Below are 14561 nucleotides of genomic sequence, written 5' to 3' on the forward strand. Positions count from 1 at the left end.
GGTAGCAGACGGAGCGGCGGCGGCAGGAGCAGGTAAGTTATTTCTATGTATGTTCGTGTTTTAGTGTGTGTTTACTACTGTATGTTAACCTACTACACTGTGTGTTAGCTCAAAAAATGGCGACACACAGTGTAGGAGGTTTGACCGTTCAATCCCCTCGTTTCTCCCGGCACTAGCCAGGATAAAGGAGGGGGGGTTCTGAGAGCTCACTAGAGCGAGTGAGTTTTCTCAAATTTTGCAGCATAAAGCAATGTGGTTGCTTTACCACATGCAATGCTGCAAATTTGGGAATTGCTCCATCTAGTGACCAGCGCTGGGAAATATTATAAATTAGAATCTAAATTTATAATATTTCCTGACTCGTGAAAAAAATAAAAAAAATTAGAACAATGTCTAATCACCTATACACTAACAGTTTAACTAAAAAAAAAAAAAATTAAATGTTTTTCTAGCGACACATTACCTTTAATACATTCTTATGAATGGGGAAGGTTCTCTGTTTTCTAGGCCCTAGGCCTTCAAACATTATGTCCTGGACGGAACGAGGTTCTTTGGGGTCATCGATGTTCATAGTTGCTCTTACGGTTTTAAGAAGCTGGTCTATGTCTTCTGCTAAGAACAAACTCTCCCTCCTCCCCCCCGTCTGAGGAATTATCCGAGTAGCTCAGCTCTCCTTCTAGCTGAAAATCCTCTTCAGCAGAGGAATCGGATAAAGCTACCCGACTAGAAGATCGTTCTTTTTCTTTAGGGATTTCCTAACTTCTGCCCTCACAATCTCTTTAATGCTTCAGACTTGTAGATGTGCCGTTTTAACCCCAAAATAATAAGACTCCAAGGAGGTATATCAGGACTTTGCCCCTACAGACAGACAAGTTGATAATGACCAAAACCATTTTTATTCATCTAAACACATATCATGCGATTGCATGAGGAAACTGGTTACTTTAAGTTTAGCATTTAATAATAAAAACAAAAAGTAGCATTCTACAGTGGTGAAACAGTTTGACTGAGGACACACAAAGCTCTGAGAATCCTCCCTCACTTTGGCTATATAGTCTAGGACATTACAGGCACGATGTTGTTACTTCTTCACCTCTCCAAGATCATCAATGCTGTCATCATCAACCTGTCAATAAGAAAGGGTATTTACTGACAATGTGGAATGTCTTCTTGTACCAAACTAAACCCATCACCAATATTGACACAAAGACAAATAAAGGTTATTTTTTGACTGCACATGTAACATTTGTTGCTCACAGGCAAAGAAAAAAAAAATCATGGCAGGATTAAGTCCATCCTTGTGCACTACACATTACCTGAAAAGTAGAATTTATGGATGGAAGACTCCTTGTCATACATAGACAACTAAATTTCAATGTTTAGGTCACAAACGCTCATACACTAAAGTGTCTTGAATACTCACATTGTCATTTATGAAAGACATGTGTAGACACTTAATGTAAGCTGGTTGTGACCGTTCGTATATATTTTGTATATGGGCTAGATACAGCTTTAGCTCTGTAAATATTAATGGATTTAGAAATTTGGTGAGCTTTTCAGCCATGAATCGTTATTCTATCTCATCAGTTTCACAAAAACAACTGTATAGAGAAGTTGTAAGTTCTCAGTATAATTACCTCTGGCCACTTTTCCTGGATAACATCAATAATATCATCTGTGAAGTCTCCCTGAATAATGATTTCATCTTCCCCTGTCACTGAGGCACCGCAGGAGAATTTCTGAGCAAAGAATCTTTGTGCTTCCTTGAGATCAATTTCTGCAAATACAAATCATCACCATTAATTGATAAGATGTCCAACAAAATTATCTGAATTGAAACATCGATTGCCAGTCATGATTTTTGTCAAACTCACCAAACGTTGCCAGTCCGCATACCCTTGTTACATATTTCTTCTTTGCTCTGGGGATTTTGGCTATCGTAACCTTCTGAGGTACAGTCTTTTTCTTCTGTTTAATCTGCCCTCTTCCTCCTGAAATTGCAAATCACTGAATGAAATAATATAAATCCTTTCATTTGTAGGAATGATATGCCATTTTTTTGTCACTAGTGATTACGAACGGTCTTCATTTGCATTAATGTTATCTGAGCAGATTTTCCTTTTTATAAATATGATCAAAATGTTGGTGCATTTTATGCCTTAAAATCTGTCTTATTCTGCAGGATATACATCTGTGTATAACAAATAAGACAACTAATACTTTGAAACATTTTTTTTTAGAGTTCGAGACTCCTTTTTAAAGTATTATACACACACACACACACACTTTTCTGTCTCTAAATAGGAGTCTTGAACCCTAAAAAAAATGTTTGAGACAGAAGAGTGTGTGTAATACTTTAAAAAGGAGTCTCAGTGGAGTCTGGTTTTGTATCCTTTTCCGAACTGAGGGATAGATTTAACATTTCAGAAAGAGTGTTTTTTCATTACCTGCAGTTGCGGCATGCCTGGTGTGCCCAATTTGGCTCTGTGTCACCTCAGGTGGGGTTCTCTAGGCTAGAGGACCTTCTTGGGGCTCCGGATCTCTCAAAGGTCCTTACCCAATTATACACCTTCATGACATCCCTGGGTGCTAGGCCATTTGAGAAGGCGTATCTGCAATAGCGGGGTAATGTTCCCACCTTGACAGAGGAGGACTGGCGGGAGGTAGAATCCTCCTTTTTTGATTCGGTGGTAAGCGCAAGGGACTTCCTCACAGTCTCGGTTCCTACATAGGATTTATTACACTCCAGTTAGGCTTAAGCGGATGGGGGCATTGGCTTCGGATAGTTGTTTTAGAAGTCAATCGGAGGTTGGTACCTTTCTGCACTGTGTGTGGAGGTGTCCTAGAATTGCCCCCTTTTGGTCGGAGGTGGTGGAGTTTCTTCATACCCATTATGAGTTGCAGCGACTTCTTTCCCCCCCAGATGTGTCTCTTGGGCATTATGGATGAAGTTATTCATAATGACTATGCGAAGATATTCTTTCGTTTTGTTTTTTTGTGGCCGGAAGATTATAATTATGGCTTGGAAGAAGACGGATAGTCCAAGTACACTGCACTGGCAACAATTAGTGAATAAATATATACCTATGTATAAAAAGTTGTATCTTAGCAGGAAATGTCCAGATAAATTTGGGAACATTTGGTCCAGGTGGATAGACTATTGACACTGCGGTTTAATGGTCGCTTGAAAATGACCGAGATATGTGTGTGTGTGATTGTTTCGATTCAGTTAGGCATTCGGAGGTTGTGCAGCTGTACGATGTGTTACCGTTGTCAAATGAATATGATCCGACCTTACATTCATATGTGATGATACAGACTCTCTGAATGTCTTTACTTTGTACTGTTTGTATATTTGAACAACAAAATTTTGAAAATTAAGCCTTTTTAAAAAAAAAAAAATCAAAAAAAAAAAAGCGAGAGAGAGAGTGAGAGAGTGAGAGAGTGAGAGAGTGAGAGAGTGAGAGAGTGAGAGAGTGAGAGAGTGAGAGAGTGAGAGAGTGAGAGAGTGAGAGAGTGAGAGAGTGAGAGAGTGAGAGAGTGAGAGAGAGAGAGAGAGAGAGAGAGTGAGTGTGTGTTGCATGACACCACTATGTATATCTTTTCTTTTCACAATTTAGTCAGACAACCCCTTGCAAATACATATATATATATATATATATATATATATATAAAATCACCTATAAGCTATTAACATGATCGCCAGCCATAGTCTGCAGTTAAATGTAAACTAACCCCAAGACACAATCACTTTCAATTGCATTTCTTCAGGTCTTTTCAGATCACGTTTTGGCCCTATGTGTAGCGTGCACGTTGGGAAAGCTCCCTACATACACGCGAAACGTGACCAGAGGGCTCCATTAGCCCTATGGAAAACAATGTCCTTTTGGCCTCCGTCTGGCTGGTACACCTTTTTTTGTATATCATATATGGACAGCGACCCCAGGGGCTTCCCCAGGCTCAGCACTTAAAGCAGAGCTGTGTCCAGGAGTTCACAGTGGGATACGTCAATGTCTTCTGTCGGAGGTATACGGCGGGACTCTTCCCGACGTATTGCGCCGACAGAAGGAAGAAAAGGTGATGTGAATAGTACCGAACAAGCGCTCATGGTGTAGAACTACAGATGCCAGCATGCACAGTAACCTGGACATGGATGGCGTGTAAGGAGGTCATTGAATAATCACTTTTGTTGAGTCAGTAGGTACTTGGATACTTGCCCACCTGGATACTAAAACTTGACAAAGATCGACAATTAGCAGATCACACAGTGTATCCCTGATGGGAACCCCAGCTATTAGCTGCTCTGTGTGAAAACTTGGCAGTAAGGCTGGATTCACACGAGCATATTCGGTCCGTAAAGGACGGAACATATATCGGCCGCAAGTCCCAGGCCGAACACAGTGCAGGGAGACGGGCTCCTAGCATTATAGTTATGTACGATGCTAGGAGTCCCAGCCTCTCCATGTAAATACTGTCCCGTACTGAAAACATGATTACAGTACGGGACAGTTGTCCTGCAGCGAGGCAGGGACTCCTAGCATCGTACATAACTATGATGCTAGGAGCCCGCCTCCCTGCAGTGTGTTCGGTCCAGGACTTGCAGCCGAAATACGTTACATCCTTTACGGACCGAACATGCTCGTGTGAATCCAACCTAAGTGTTCTATTTTCCATCAGCACAACCACAGGGGACAAGAGGAATTACACATTCACCATATCAATGGTTTGTCTGTGTAATGCAGGACAGGACAGAGACGTGCTTCACACTGGCTAAAGAATAAGGATCTTGAACAAGAGACCCCTCTCTTAACCCAGTATTCCCTAATATTATATAAATAGTTTATACAAAAGTGTTTTCTTAACTAGACAAATCCTTTAAGTCTTTGCCTTATTGTCTCCAAGGTGTTTTTTTTTTAGAACACTACAAATACTAGAAATAGAAAAAAATTCATGTAAATAAGAATTGATTAAAAGATATCTGTCACCACACAGACCTTTTCATGTTAGGGTACGTATAATATGACTTTATAAGGCAAAGTTGGGTCCTGTGTACCACTAATTCTCCCTCTACTCTGAAAAATGTCTAACTCTGTATGTAAACGATAGATCACGAGAACTAATCAGAAGCACCAAGGCGGATGTAAAGTCATCCCCAAGACTCATTCACTTATGTACCCGGAAAGGAGCCATCTTAGAAGGGGTGGGCTTAATGGATGCAAACTGCAAGGCAGATGCACCCACTAAATACTATTTTTTCTTTAATGGGCATGTCTATGACAAATACGTAGATTAAGAATTTGCAACTATTAGTGTAATTTTTTTTTCTTTTTTCGTAAATATCTTAGACACTTATAGTATATCCACAGGATATGCAATAATGGTCTGATAGAAGCAGATCCCAGAGGACCCGCACCCATCTCCTGAACTGGGGTTCACCGACCCAGCTAGTGAGGTGGCGACGAACGACTGAAGAGGTGGCCGGGTGTGCCCAGCTGTTTACATAATCCCGGCCACCTCAGCAAGTGTGGTTCAGGGACCCAAGTTTGGGAGATAGGTGTGTGTCCCAGAGGTGGGACCCGTATCTATCAAACATTTATGGCATATCCTGTGGATATACCACAAATGTCTAAGATGGGAATAACCCTTTAAATATTTTCCTTTACCTCTTTTTTGTTTTTTCTTCTCCTCCTCTTCACCAATTGTACATGACCCCTCACCGGCAGTTTCTTGGTTGGGACAGTTTCCTTTCAAAAAGAAACGCAAGTCATTAGTACCTGGCAACATGCACCTAGAAGATTTCCCCTTTTTGCTGTACTAGAGTAAGGGATTCTGGTAGATAAGCAATAGGAAATGAAAATTGATCTCTCTCTCGGTACATTACATTTACAGAAAATGTTAAGGACCTAGTTCTGTCAAAGACATTTATGGTATATCGATTTGGATATGGTTAGGAGAATGGGGGGGGGGGGGGGGAGTCTGACCGATATTTTGCATTGCAGGGACTGCTGGCCACCCATGTGCATATCCATTAAATGACCACTGGATGACAGCAAGCATAGGTCTTAAAACGTTGAGAGATTAAAGCACCAAGTATATTAGATAGCATAATAAATAAGCTTTCCAAAATCTACATGTAGTTCAAGATTCCAATAGTTTCCCCACCTGGAAAAGTTAAATAAATAGTTTTCCCATCATGCTTTAGTTTGGGAGATTGAAGGTATTTGAAGTTAATAAAGAACGTTGAGAAAAATAAAAAACTTTTACTTACCGAATGTTAGTTTAGCAAATTCCTTTGGAAAATTCTTCTCTAACCACTGTCTGCACTTTGCGACATCAGGCATGTATTCACAGTACTGAAACAAAATACTGAAGTGTAAGTGAGGCACGCTTTCTATTAGCGAGTATAGAATAGGTCGAATAATATAGCATATATTTAAGAGCACTTGCCACTTTTTTTCAGTTATAGTAAATGTTATGTTTCTAATGCATTTACTTGGAAGTATTCAATGAATCCCTTACAGATGTTGTCCCACCAGGTCAACCCCTTTCCACCTTGATACACGTCTCTATTCGCCAGACCTAAGAGCCAAACTGAAAATCATCTGTTCCATTGGAGGATCTGCCTCATCTGTGCATTACACAAACAGCCCAATGATTTCAATGAGTGCCATCTAATACTTCATTTTTCCGGCAGCAAAGTCACTTACAGGCCGGTTCCCTCGGAAAAAACAGCTGATCACCTAGAGTTTACTGGCTATAGGGGAACCTTTTATATGGACACCTTTTGTCCAAAGTGGACAACTCCTTTAATTTTAATTAAAAAATGGTTGTAACAAGCGGCTTTAAAGGGTATATTCACTCTGCCGATTTGTTCATCTGAATGAGGCTTACAGAAGCAACCCTACTTGATTTTCAGATGGAGAATTTTCTGAAACGAATCTGCCGAGTGTGATGAACCCTTAGGCTACATTCACACGGCAGTGAAAAAAAATGGCCATTAAAAACTGATCAACTGTCAGTTTTTCATGGCCATTTTGCATCAGTGCGTCTCCACATTTTCATCCATTTCCAGTCCGTCTGTCCATTTTTAATGACCATTTGTCATCCGTTTTTCATGGCCGTTAAAAAACTGATGGATTTAATTTGTTTGTTTTATGGACCAAACCCCCTGAAAACACAAGTGTCCATGTAGATAGTGCCCACTGCAGATAGTGCCCACACAAAGTGACAGTGCCATATTGCCCACATATAAAGTGCCAGTGCCCTCATAGTGCCACAGTGCCCAGGTAGATAGCACAACAGTGTCCCCTGTAGATTGTCACACCCCCATATAATGCCACAGTGCCGATGTAGATAACGGCACCCCCCTGTAGATAGCGGCACGTAGCTCCCTGTAGGAGCGGAATCCCTCTGGCCGAGGATTTCACTCTTAGAGGGAGCCCCTGATGTCTCTGTCCATATATGGACAGTAACTCCAGGGGCTTCTCCAGTAGCGGAATCCCCTGGCCAGAGTGTCGGCCGGGGATTTCGCTCCTTCAAGAAACTACAGCGGCGCTATCTGGAGGGGGGGGGGGGGAAAGTGCCGTCTATGAGGGGTCCGAGGGAGACAGGAGTCCCCGGCCAGAGATCTCACGATGCTCTGGCCGGGGACTCCACAGTTGAAAGCCCGACATCACTGTCCGTATATGGATAGTAATGTCAAGGGCTTCCCCGGGCTCAGCGCTCAAAGTAGCGTGGCGTCCGGGAAAAAAACGGCCGGTAAAGACTTATCCATTGACTTCTATGGGAGCCGTGGGCCCGTCGAAACACCCACAGAACTCTATTGTTACGGAAACGGCCGTTTTAAAGGTCGTGTGAATGTAGCCTTAGACTACATTCACATGACAGTATAAAAAAAATAGCCATTAAAAACTGATCAACGGTCAGTGTGTCACTAAATTTTCATCCATTTCCAGTCCGCTTTTAGTGGTAGTTTGGCATCCATTTTTCAAGGCCGTTAAAAAAAACGGATGAATTTCAATTGTCAGGCTTTTTTTGTCCCAACCCCCTGAAAACACCCAAAAGGAAGGTCACATGTTCACCTAGATACTATTTACAGCCCGAATTAGAGGTTGCCACACAGCCCCGATGTAGAGGATGCCACGGCTGCCGATAGTGATCAAGGGAACCAATAGTTCCCTTGCCTCCTGAATCCCCATGCCACAGATCCGTTTTTAATGGTTATAACATGTATTGACGGCCGTTAAACACGGAACCATTGACTTCTATGGGGGCCGTCTGGCCGTGAAAACGGCCAAAAACAGGACATGTCCTATTTTTTGACGGCCAATATTCATGGGCTGTTTTTAAACTGTCGTGTGAATGTAGCCTTAAGGAAACATTACAAAATGGAAGCGAAAGTGCCGTTCTCTACAGCCACGCGTGCACAGCATATTCTAAAATCCTATTTGTTTTAATGCAATCTGGCAAATGCAAACCACGTCACTCCTAAAGATGTGGGGCCTAACCCAGGCTGTTAATTATGGCACATTTGTTAACTCCAGATACAGCAGGCGGAGACCATTCTGCTTTCAAGTAGCCCTTTAACGTTTTGCTAGTTATGGTGAAGTTGAGTACTCTCTAATAATGTGATTTCAACAAAGAGAAGGGGAAAAAAATAAAAAGAGAAGCCATCACCATTGCACCTTACAAAAACGTCCATAATCTTACCTCTGTTGGCAGTGAACACACTGTTGAGGGACAAGAAATGACAGTGTTAGTCTATGCAGCTATTCAATTTGCAACAGGACAAAAAAGGACATTGAAAATAAAGTGCTTACTAATAAAACAAACATAGGCGAGATCACAATAGTTCTATGGCAGGTACCAAAAGTATGACAAGCAGAAACTAGAGATCAAAAAGGATATAATGTACATAGGGGCAGATACAGTGGTAATGGCTAGAACGTATACAAAACACATTATGATATAAGAAATGGTTGATTGACAAAACCAATGATACAAATACACAAGTAGAAAACAGCCATTTAAAGGGTTTTCCAGGATATTAGGCTCTGTGCACACTACGTTTGTCCCTACGTTTAGCGTGTACGTCGGGAAAGAAACAGACATACACGCTAAACGTGTCCATAGGGCTCAATTAGCCCGACTGAGGCAAAAAGTGTCCTTTAGGCATCAGGCGGCTGGTATACGTCAGTATACCTTTTTTTTTTGGAGAATGGAATAGCGTAGAAAACACTATGCTTTTCCATCCGAGGGATCCTGCAAAAAAACGTCTCCCGCTTGGTATCCGTCATTCTAACATGGGAGTCTACGGGTGCTGTATGCCACTGCATGGCATTAGTCACCGATATAAGTTTAACAAATAAATTATGGACTTTTAAATTGCCTTTCATGACATACAATAAACGAATACAGTTATAATCTATGGGCGACATATGCGTTAAACTAATGCCTAACAGTGGCATCCATTGCCCCTAGACAATAATGGTATCAGTTTAAGGTATACATCATTAAAGAGGCTCTGTCACCACATTATAAGTGCCCTATCTCCTACATAATGAGATCGGCGCTGTAATTCAGGTGACAGCAGTGCTTTTTATTTAGAAAAACAATCTATTTTTACCACTTTGAGCGATTTTTAGCTTTATGCTAATGAGTTTCCTAATGCCCAAGTGGGCGTGTTTTTACTTTAGACCAAGTGGGCGTTGTACAGAGGAGTGTATGAGCTGACCAATCAGTGACCAATCAGCGTCATACACTTCATTCATTTACACTGCAGATAGCGATATAGCTATATCGCTATGTGCAGCTACATACACACACTATAATGTAACTGCAGTGTCCTGACAATGAATATACATTACCTCCAGCCAAGACATGATGTGTATTCACAATCCTGACACGTCTGAATCTTTTCTGTGAAATTACAGCAAGGCAAACGTAATTTTGTTTGAAATGACAGGTTACATCGTAATCTCGCGAGATTACACTTGCCTTGCTTTAAATCTCACAGGCTACAGAAAAAAATAGATAGTTTTTCTAAATGAAAAGCACTGCTCTCACCTACATTATAGCGCCGATCTCCTTATATAGGAGATAGGGCACTTATAATGTGGTGACAGAGCATCTTTAAAAAGGGTCATGAGAGTTCATGATGTATCTGTTTATTGTATGCCATTAAACTCTGTGGTGACAGATAACACATTTAATGTATACATCAGGAGCATTTCCCCCTCGTAGAAGTTAAACATAGTCCAAAAAAAGGATGTGCAAATAGCCTTACATTGATAGCCTGTCCATAGGACAACACTCAGACCCATTCACTTAAACGTACCAAACAATGGCACAATTGTATAAACATCGGTGTGTCAAGTACCACAGTGAAGCGCTGCTGCCCCCTTCATTCTACTGATCTTGGGTGATCGGCCATCAATGTAATATTCTGCAAAGCCCCTTTAATTTCTTTGTATACATATAGGTTAATATTGGTAAAAGAAAGATTACAGCTGACTGAGTACTCCTTCCCCAGAGACATCACAGAATCCTATGATGATCCAAGTTTAATTCAGTAGAACCACGCGAGATCTGCGTACTCTGGACGAAGCATGCACGGTAAAATATGCCCGCATAAGGCACCTTCACTGTTTTGATATTTTTTTTTAAGAGAATACCAAGATTTAACCCTAAACAGTGAAAAAGTGTAAGGCCAGTATCAGCGCCCGTATTTCAGCCTCAAGTCATGGGCCGACCGCGATTCTAATGACACAAACGAACAGCATCATTGATCCCTATGATTCATTAGACTCGCGGTCAGGCTGGGACTTGCAGCCTTTGTATGCTCATGTCGAAGTGACCGAAAAGAAAAGTATTATACTTCTCTATTTCGAATACGTTACGGATTTTGGTTTAAAAGGATCGGTCTCCTCTCCTGACATGACTGTTTAGTAAGTAAGTACTTGCTTTCTCCAATAACAATTCTGGGGATTCTTATCCTAGAGAAGGTTTTGCTGTTCCTCTGTTATTCCTTCTGGAAACGCATGAACAATATGACCGCTAGGTGTTACTATTGACCTTGGCAATGGAGAATGTACCTACTCACACTGTCCAATATGGGCAGACAGTGTGAGATGCCAAATGTCAACTATTTATTAAAACAGACATGTCCGGAAAGCTGACAGGGCCTCCATCAAAAAAAACTACAAACAGAATGCAAGCAAAAACGGCATTGTGTGCCCCAGGATATTCAAAGTAAGAGCAATGACACATCAGAGAACATCACCTCAAATCGGACGATGAGTATATTAGTGCTATGATAGCAGTGGATTGTAGATCACTCCAAATGTATAAAAAAAATTATAGTGTTACATTAAAAAAAAAAAAATAAGCAATAAAGAAATACTTGCCTCCACAGTACAGTACTTTTAGTGGATAATCGCCATCCACTTTGGGAATTCTTACATCTCCTTTACAATCTTGTATTGGCTCAGAATTTTCAGTTGCTGTACTAGCCATCTCCAAGACCCTGGAAAATAGAGGTCAGGATTACAATATATAATATAAAGCCAGGTTCACACAGGACACGTGTGGGGTGCGTGAAAGTACATTTAATATAGAAAATACTGCTCCAGTCAGATATTACATGTAAATGAATGATGAGCTGCCATTCACACAGTATTGAAAACGAGAAAAAAAATGCAGCTCGATCGTTGTAAAAACAGCGTGTACTTTACCACAGCATACAACGGCCTTTGTAGCGGAGGCGGCCATTGGGAAGTGATTTGGCCCCCAGTATATAAGTGGCAGGCGGTGATATGCCTCCACTATTAGGGTCTATTTAACATTGCGGTCGTATTACGTTGTCTGCTGCGATAGAACTGCAACTTGTGAACAGGCCCTGGGGACGAAATGATAGCTTGACATCTGGCTGCACATGGACATCGCCGCCACAGGAATAAACGAGACCGTAAGACGATTTCCTATCAGTGGCCTGAACTACAAGTTATCTAGACTAGTTATAGGAGGATACTAGAGGCTACTCCGCAAATAAATAGAGAAACGTGGACCCGCATGTGGCGCATCTACCAACGTGTTATAGTCCATGACATAAGCACCAAGAAAACAGTCATAATAATGAACGGATTAGAACATTTTCTGCTGACATTTATAGCAGAGACCGGTTAGCCACAATTCCTGGAACAGATTTATCAAATCGAAGCGATGGCCAAACCAGGGGAGCAGCTTCTTTAACAACCCAGGGCTATTGCTGGCACCTTATTCTTTCTGTATTAGGCATGGTTTGAGATGAAATGCCACGCTACCAGTCCTAGCAGCAATTCTTGTACATGGCCACCTGAATGTCTATACTGTATATGGAAGAAGGAGGGGAGGCTGTAGGGGCTTGCTGGGTGCTTTAGCCCCCTCAGGACATATGCCATGTGGTACGGATCTCCTGTGGGCGAATTGCTCTGCCAGGCCTTCTAATAGGCAGGAGAGTTAGAGGACGACACCACGATACTGACTGTGGCCATTATGTGTCGGGCCCTCGTATGACTGGCACTCATGCTGCTCGTACTTCGTGGCAGGCATCATGGCGCTCTCATCCCGCTAGTTATAATACACGAAGAGTCCATTACCCGAGCAGCCGTGCTCTCTGCTCCCCGGATCCCTTTTACATGCAGATCACAGCCCGGTCCCCACGCCGGGGAAGCCGTCCAATACTGCTTCTCCCTGCGTCTCCACTTCCGCCGCCGTGATGCGAGATCGTGACTAGACTTCCGGTGCGTCTCGGCCATCTTATTACACCCAAGTCACAGTCCTACATGAGGTAAAATACGACTATGCTACAAACTGGAGCCCTCGCCCATAGCGACCACGTATCAACTTTCACTATTCCACTACACAATGGGAAAGGAAAGCTGTGAATTGACAAGTTGCTGTGAACAACCATCCCAGGACATTTCAGGGTAATTGTAAGCCTCGGTTCACACACCCTATTTACGGACGTAATTCAGGCGTTTTAGGGTATGTTCACACGGCTTATTTACGGACGTAAATCGGGCGTTTTCCGCCTCAATTTACGTCCGAAAATGCGGCTCGATAGCGTCGGCAAACATCTGCCCATTCATTTGAATGGGTCTTACGATGTTCTGTTCCGACGGTCATTTTTTTTACGCCCCGCTGTCAAAACGCGGGGCGTAAATAGACGCCCGCGTTAAAGAAGTGCCTGTCACTTCGTCAGACGTTAAATGGAGCTGTTTTCCATTGACTCCATGGAAAACCAGCTCCATTTACGTCTGTAATTGACGCATCGAAAAAGCACCTCAACATGCCATTACGCCTGAAATTACGGAGCTGTTTTCTCCTGAAAACAGCCCTGTAATTTCAGCCGTAACGGACGCTGCCGTGTGAACATACCCTTAGCCTCGAATTACGTCCGAAAATACGGCTCCAAAACGCCGGCAAACATCTACCCATTCATTTGAATGGGTCTTACGATGTTCTGTGCCGACGGTCATTTTTTTTACATGCCGCTGTCAAAAGACAGTGCCTAAAAAAGACGTCCGCGTCAAAGAAGTGCCTGTCACTTCTTGAGACGTAATTGGAGCCGTTTTCCATTGACACCATGGAAAAACAGCTCCAATTACGTCCGTAATGGACGCAGCGAAAAGCGCCTGCACTTGCCATTACGTCTGAAATTCCGGAGCTGTTTTCTCCTGAAAACAGCTCCGTAATTTCAGCCGTAACGGAGGCTGCCGTGTGAACATACCCTAAGGGTATGTGCACACGCAAACTGCATTTACGTCTCTAATTACGGCGCTCCGTAATTGCAGACGTAATTGCTCGTCCTCGCATTTTGCGAGACGTCATTGACGGCCGTAATTTAGAGCTGTTTTTCATTGAATTCAATGAAAAACGTCTCAAATGACGTTGCAAAGAAGTGTCCTGCACTTCTTTGACGAGGCAGTCATTTTACGCGTCGTAGTTTGACAGCTGTCAAACGACGACGCGTAAATGATAGGTCGTCTGCACAGTACGTCGGCAAACCCATTCAAATGAATGGGCCGATGTTTGCCGACGTATTGGAGCCGTATTTTCAGACGTAAAACGAGGCATAATACGCCTCGTTTACGCCTGAAAATAGGTCGTGTGAACCCAGCCTAAGGGTGAATCCTGGGCCACTGTGTGTAGTTTCTAACCCGCCTAGATTGTCCAAGAGTCTCAACTCTTTACCAGCGCTGATCAAGGCCAGGACAAGAAATGACAGCTTCTTGGTGTAGTTTCATTTTAACCGCACATAGGTTCAGTATGGCGACCACCCATCACATATTTTTTGCAGGTTTTAGTTGAAAACCGTAATTCCACAACAGAGTACTTTGTATGTGGATGTGGTTTTAACAAAACCCATTCATAGCGTAAAAAATCTGGAGCGCATTCTAGGCATGCTGCCCTTCAAATGCTGCAACAGATAGAGCGTGCTGAAAGCTGCGGCTACATCCGCATCAAAATCTGCATGTAACAAATGTGAATTTCATTGCAGATTTTGAGTCCGGTTCCACAGT

The 14561-nt window shown here is 42.4% G+C and overlaps 1 protein-coding gene across 1 annotated transcript; it reads right to left on the reverse strand.

Moving 5' to 3' along the window:
• Positions 1–877: 877 nt before the first annotated feature.
• On the reverse strand, positions 878–12764 carry DENR (density regulated re-initiation and release factor). Its single transcript, XM_075834109.1, has 8 exons — positions 12636–12764; positions 11406–11524; positions 8710–8729; positions 6269–6353; positions 5664–5744; positions 1875–1991; positions 1638–1777; positions 878–1126 (listed from the first exon to the last, which is right to left on the reverse strand). Exons 2-8 carry the CDS (start codon positions 11512–11514, stop codon positions 1082–1084), a joined length of 597 nt encoding a protein of 198 aa, XP_075690224.1. The 5' UTR covers positions 11515–11524; positions 12636–12764; the 3' UTR covers positions 878–1081.
• Between the last annotated feature and the right edge of the window lie 1797 nt (positions 12765–14561).

Source organism: Rhinoderma darwinii, chromosome 1 (assembly GCF_050947455.1).
Source record: "Rhinoderma darwinii isolate aRhiDar2 chromosome 1, aRhiDar2.hap1, whole genome shotgun sequence".
Lineage (NCBI taxonomy): Eukaryota > Metazoa > Chordata > Amphibia > Anura > Rhinodermatidae > Rhinoderma > Rhinoderma darwinii.

Excerpts from the sequence above, each read along its gene's own strand:
- DENR (XM_075834109.1), bottom strand. The coding sequence starts at position 11,514 with ATGGCTAGTACAGCAACTGAAAATTCTGAGCCAATACAAGATTGTAAA. Across the intron at positions 6,354-8,709 it reads TGTGTTCACTGCCAACAGAG|TACTGTGAATACATGCCTGA; the intron begins GTAAGATTATGG and ends ATTTTGTTTCAG. Across the intron at positions 1,127-1,637 it reads TCCAGGAAAAGTGGCCAGAG|GTTGATGATGACAGCATTGA; the intron begins GTAATTATACTG and ends TCTTATTGACAG.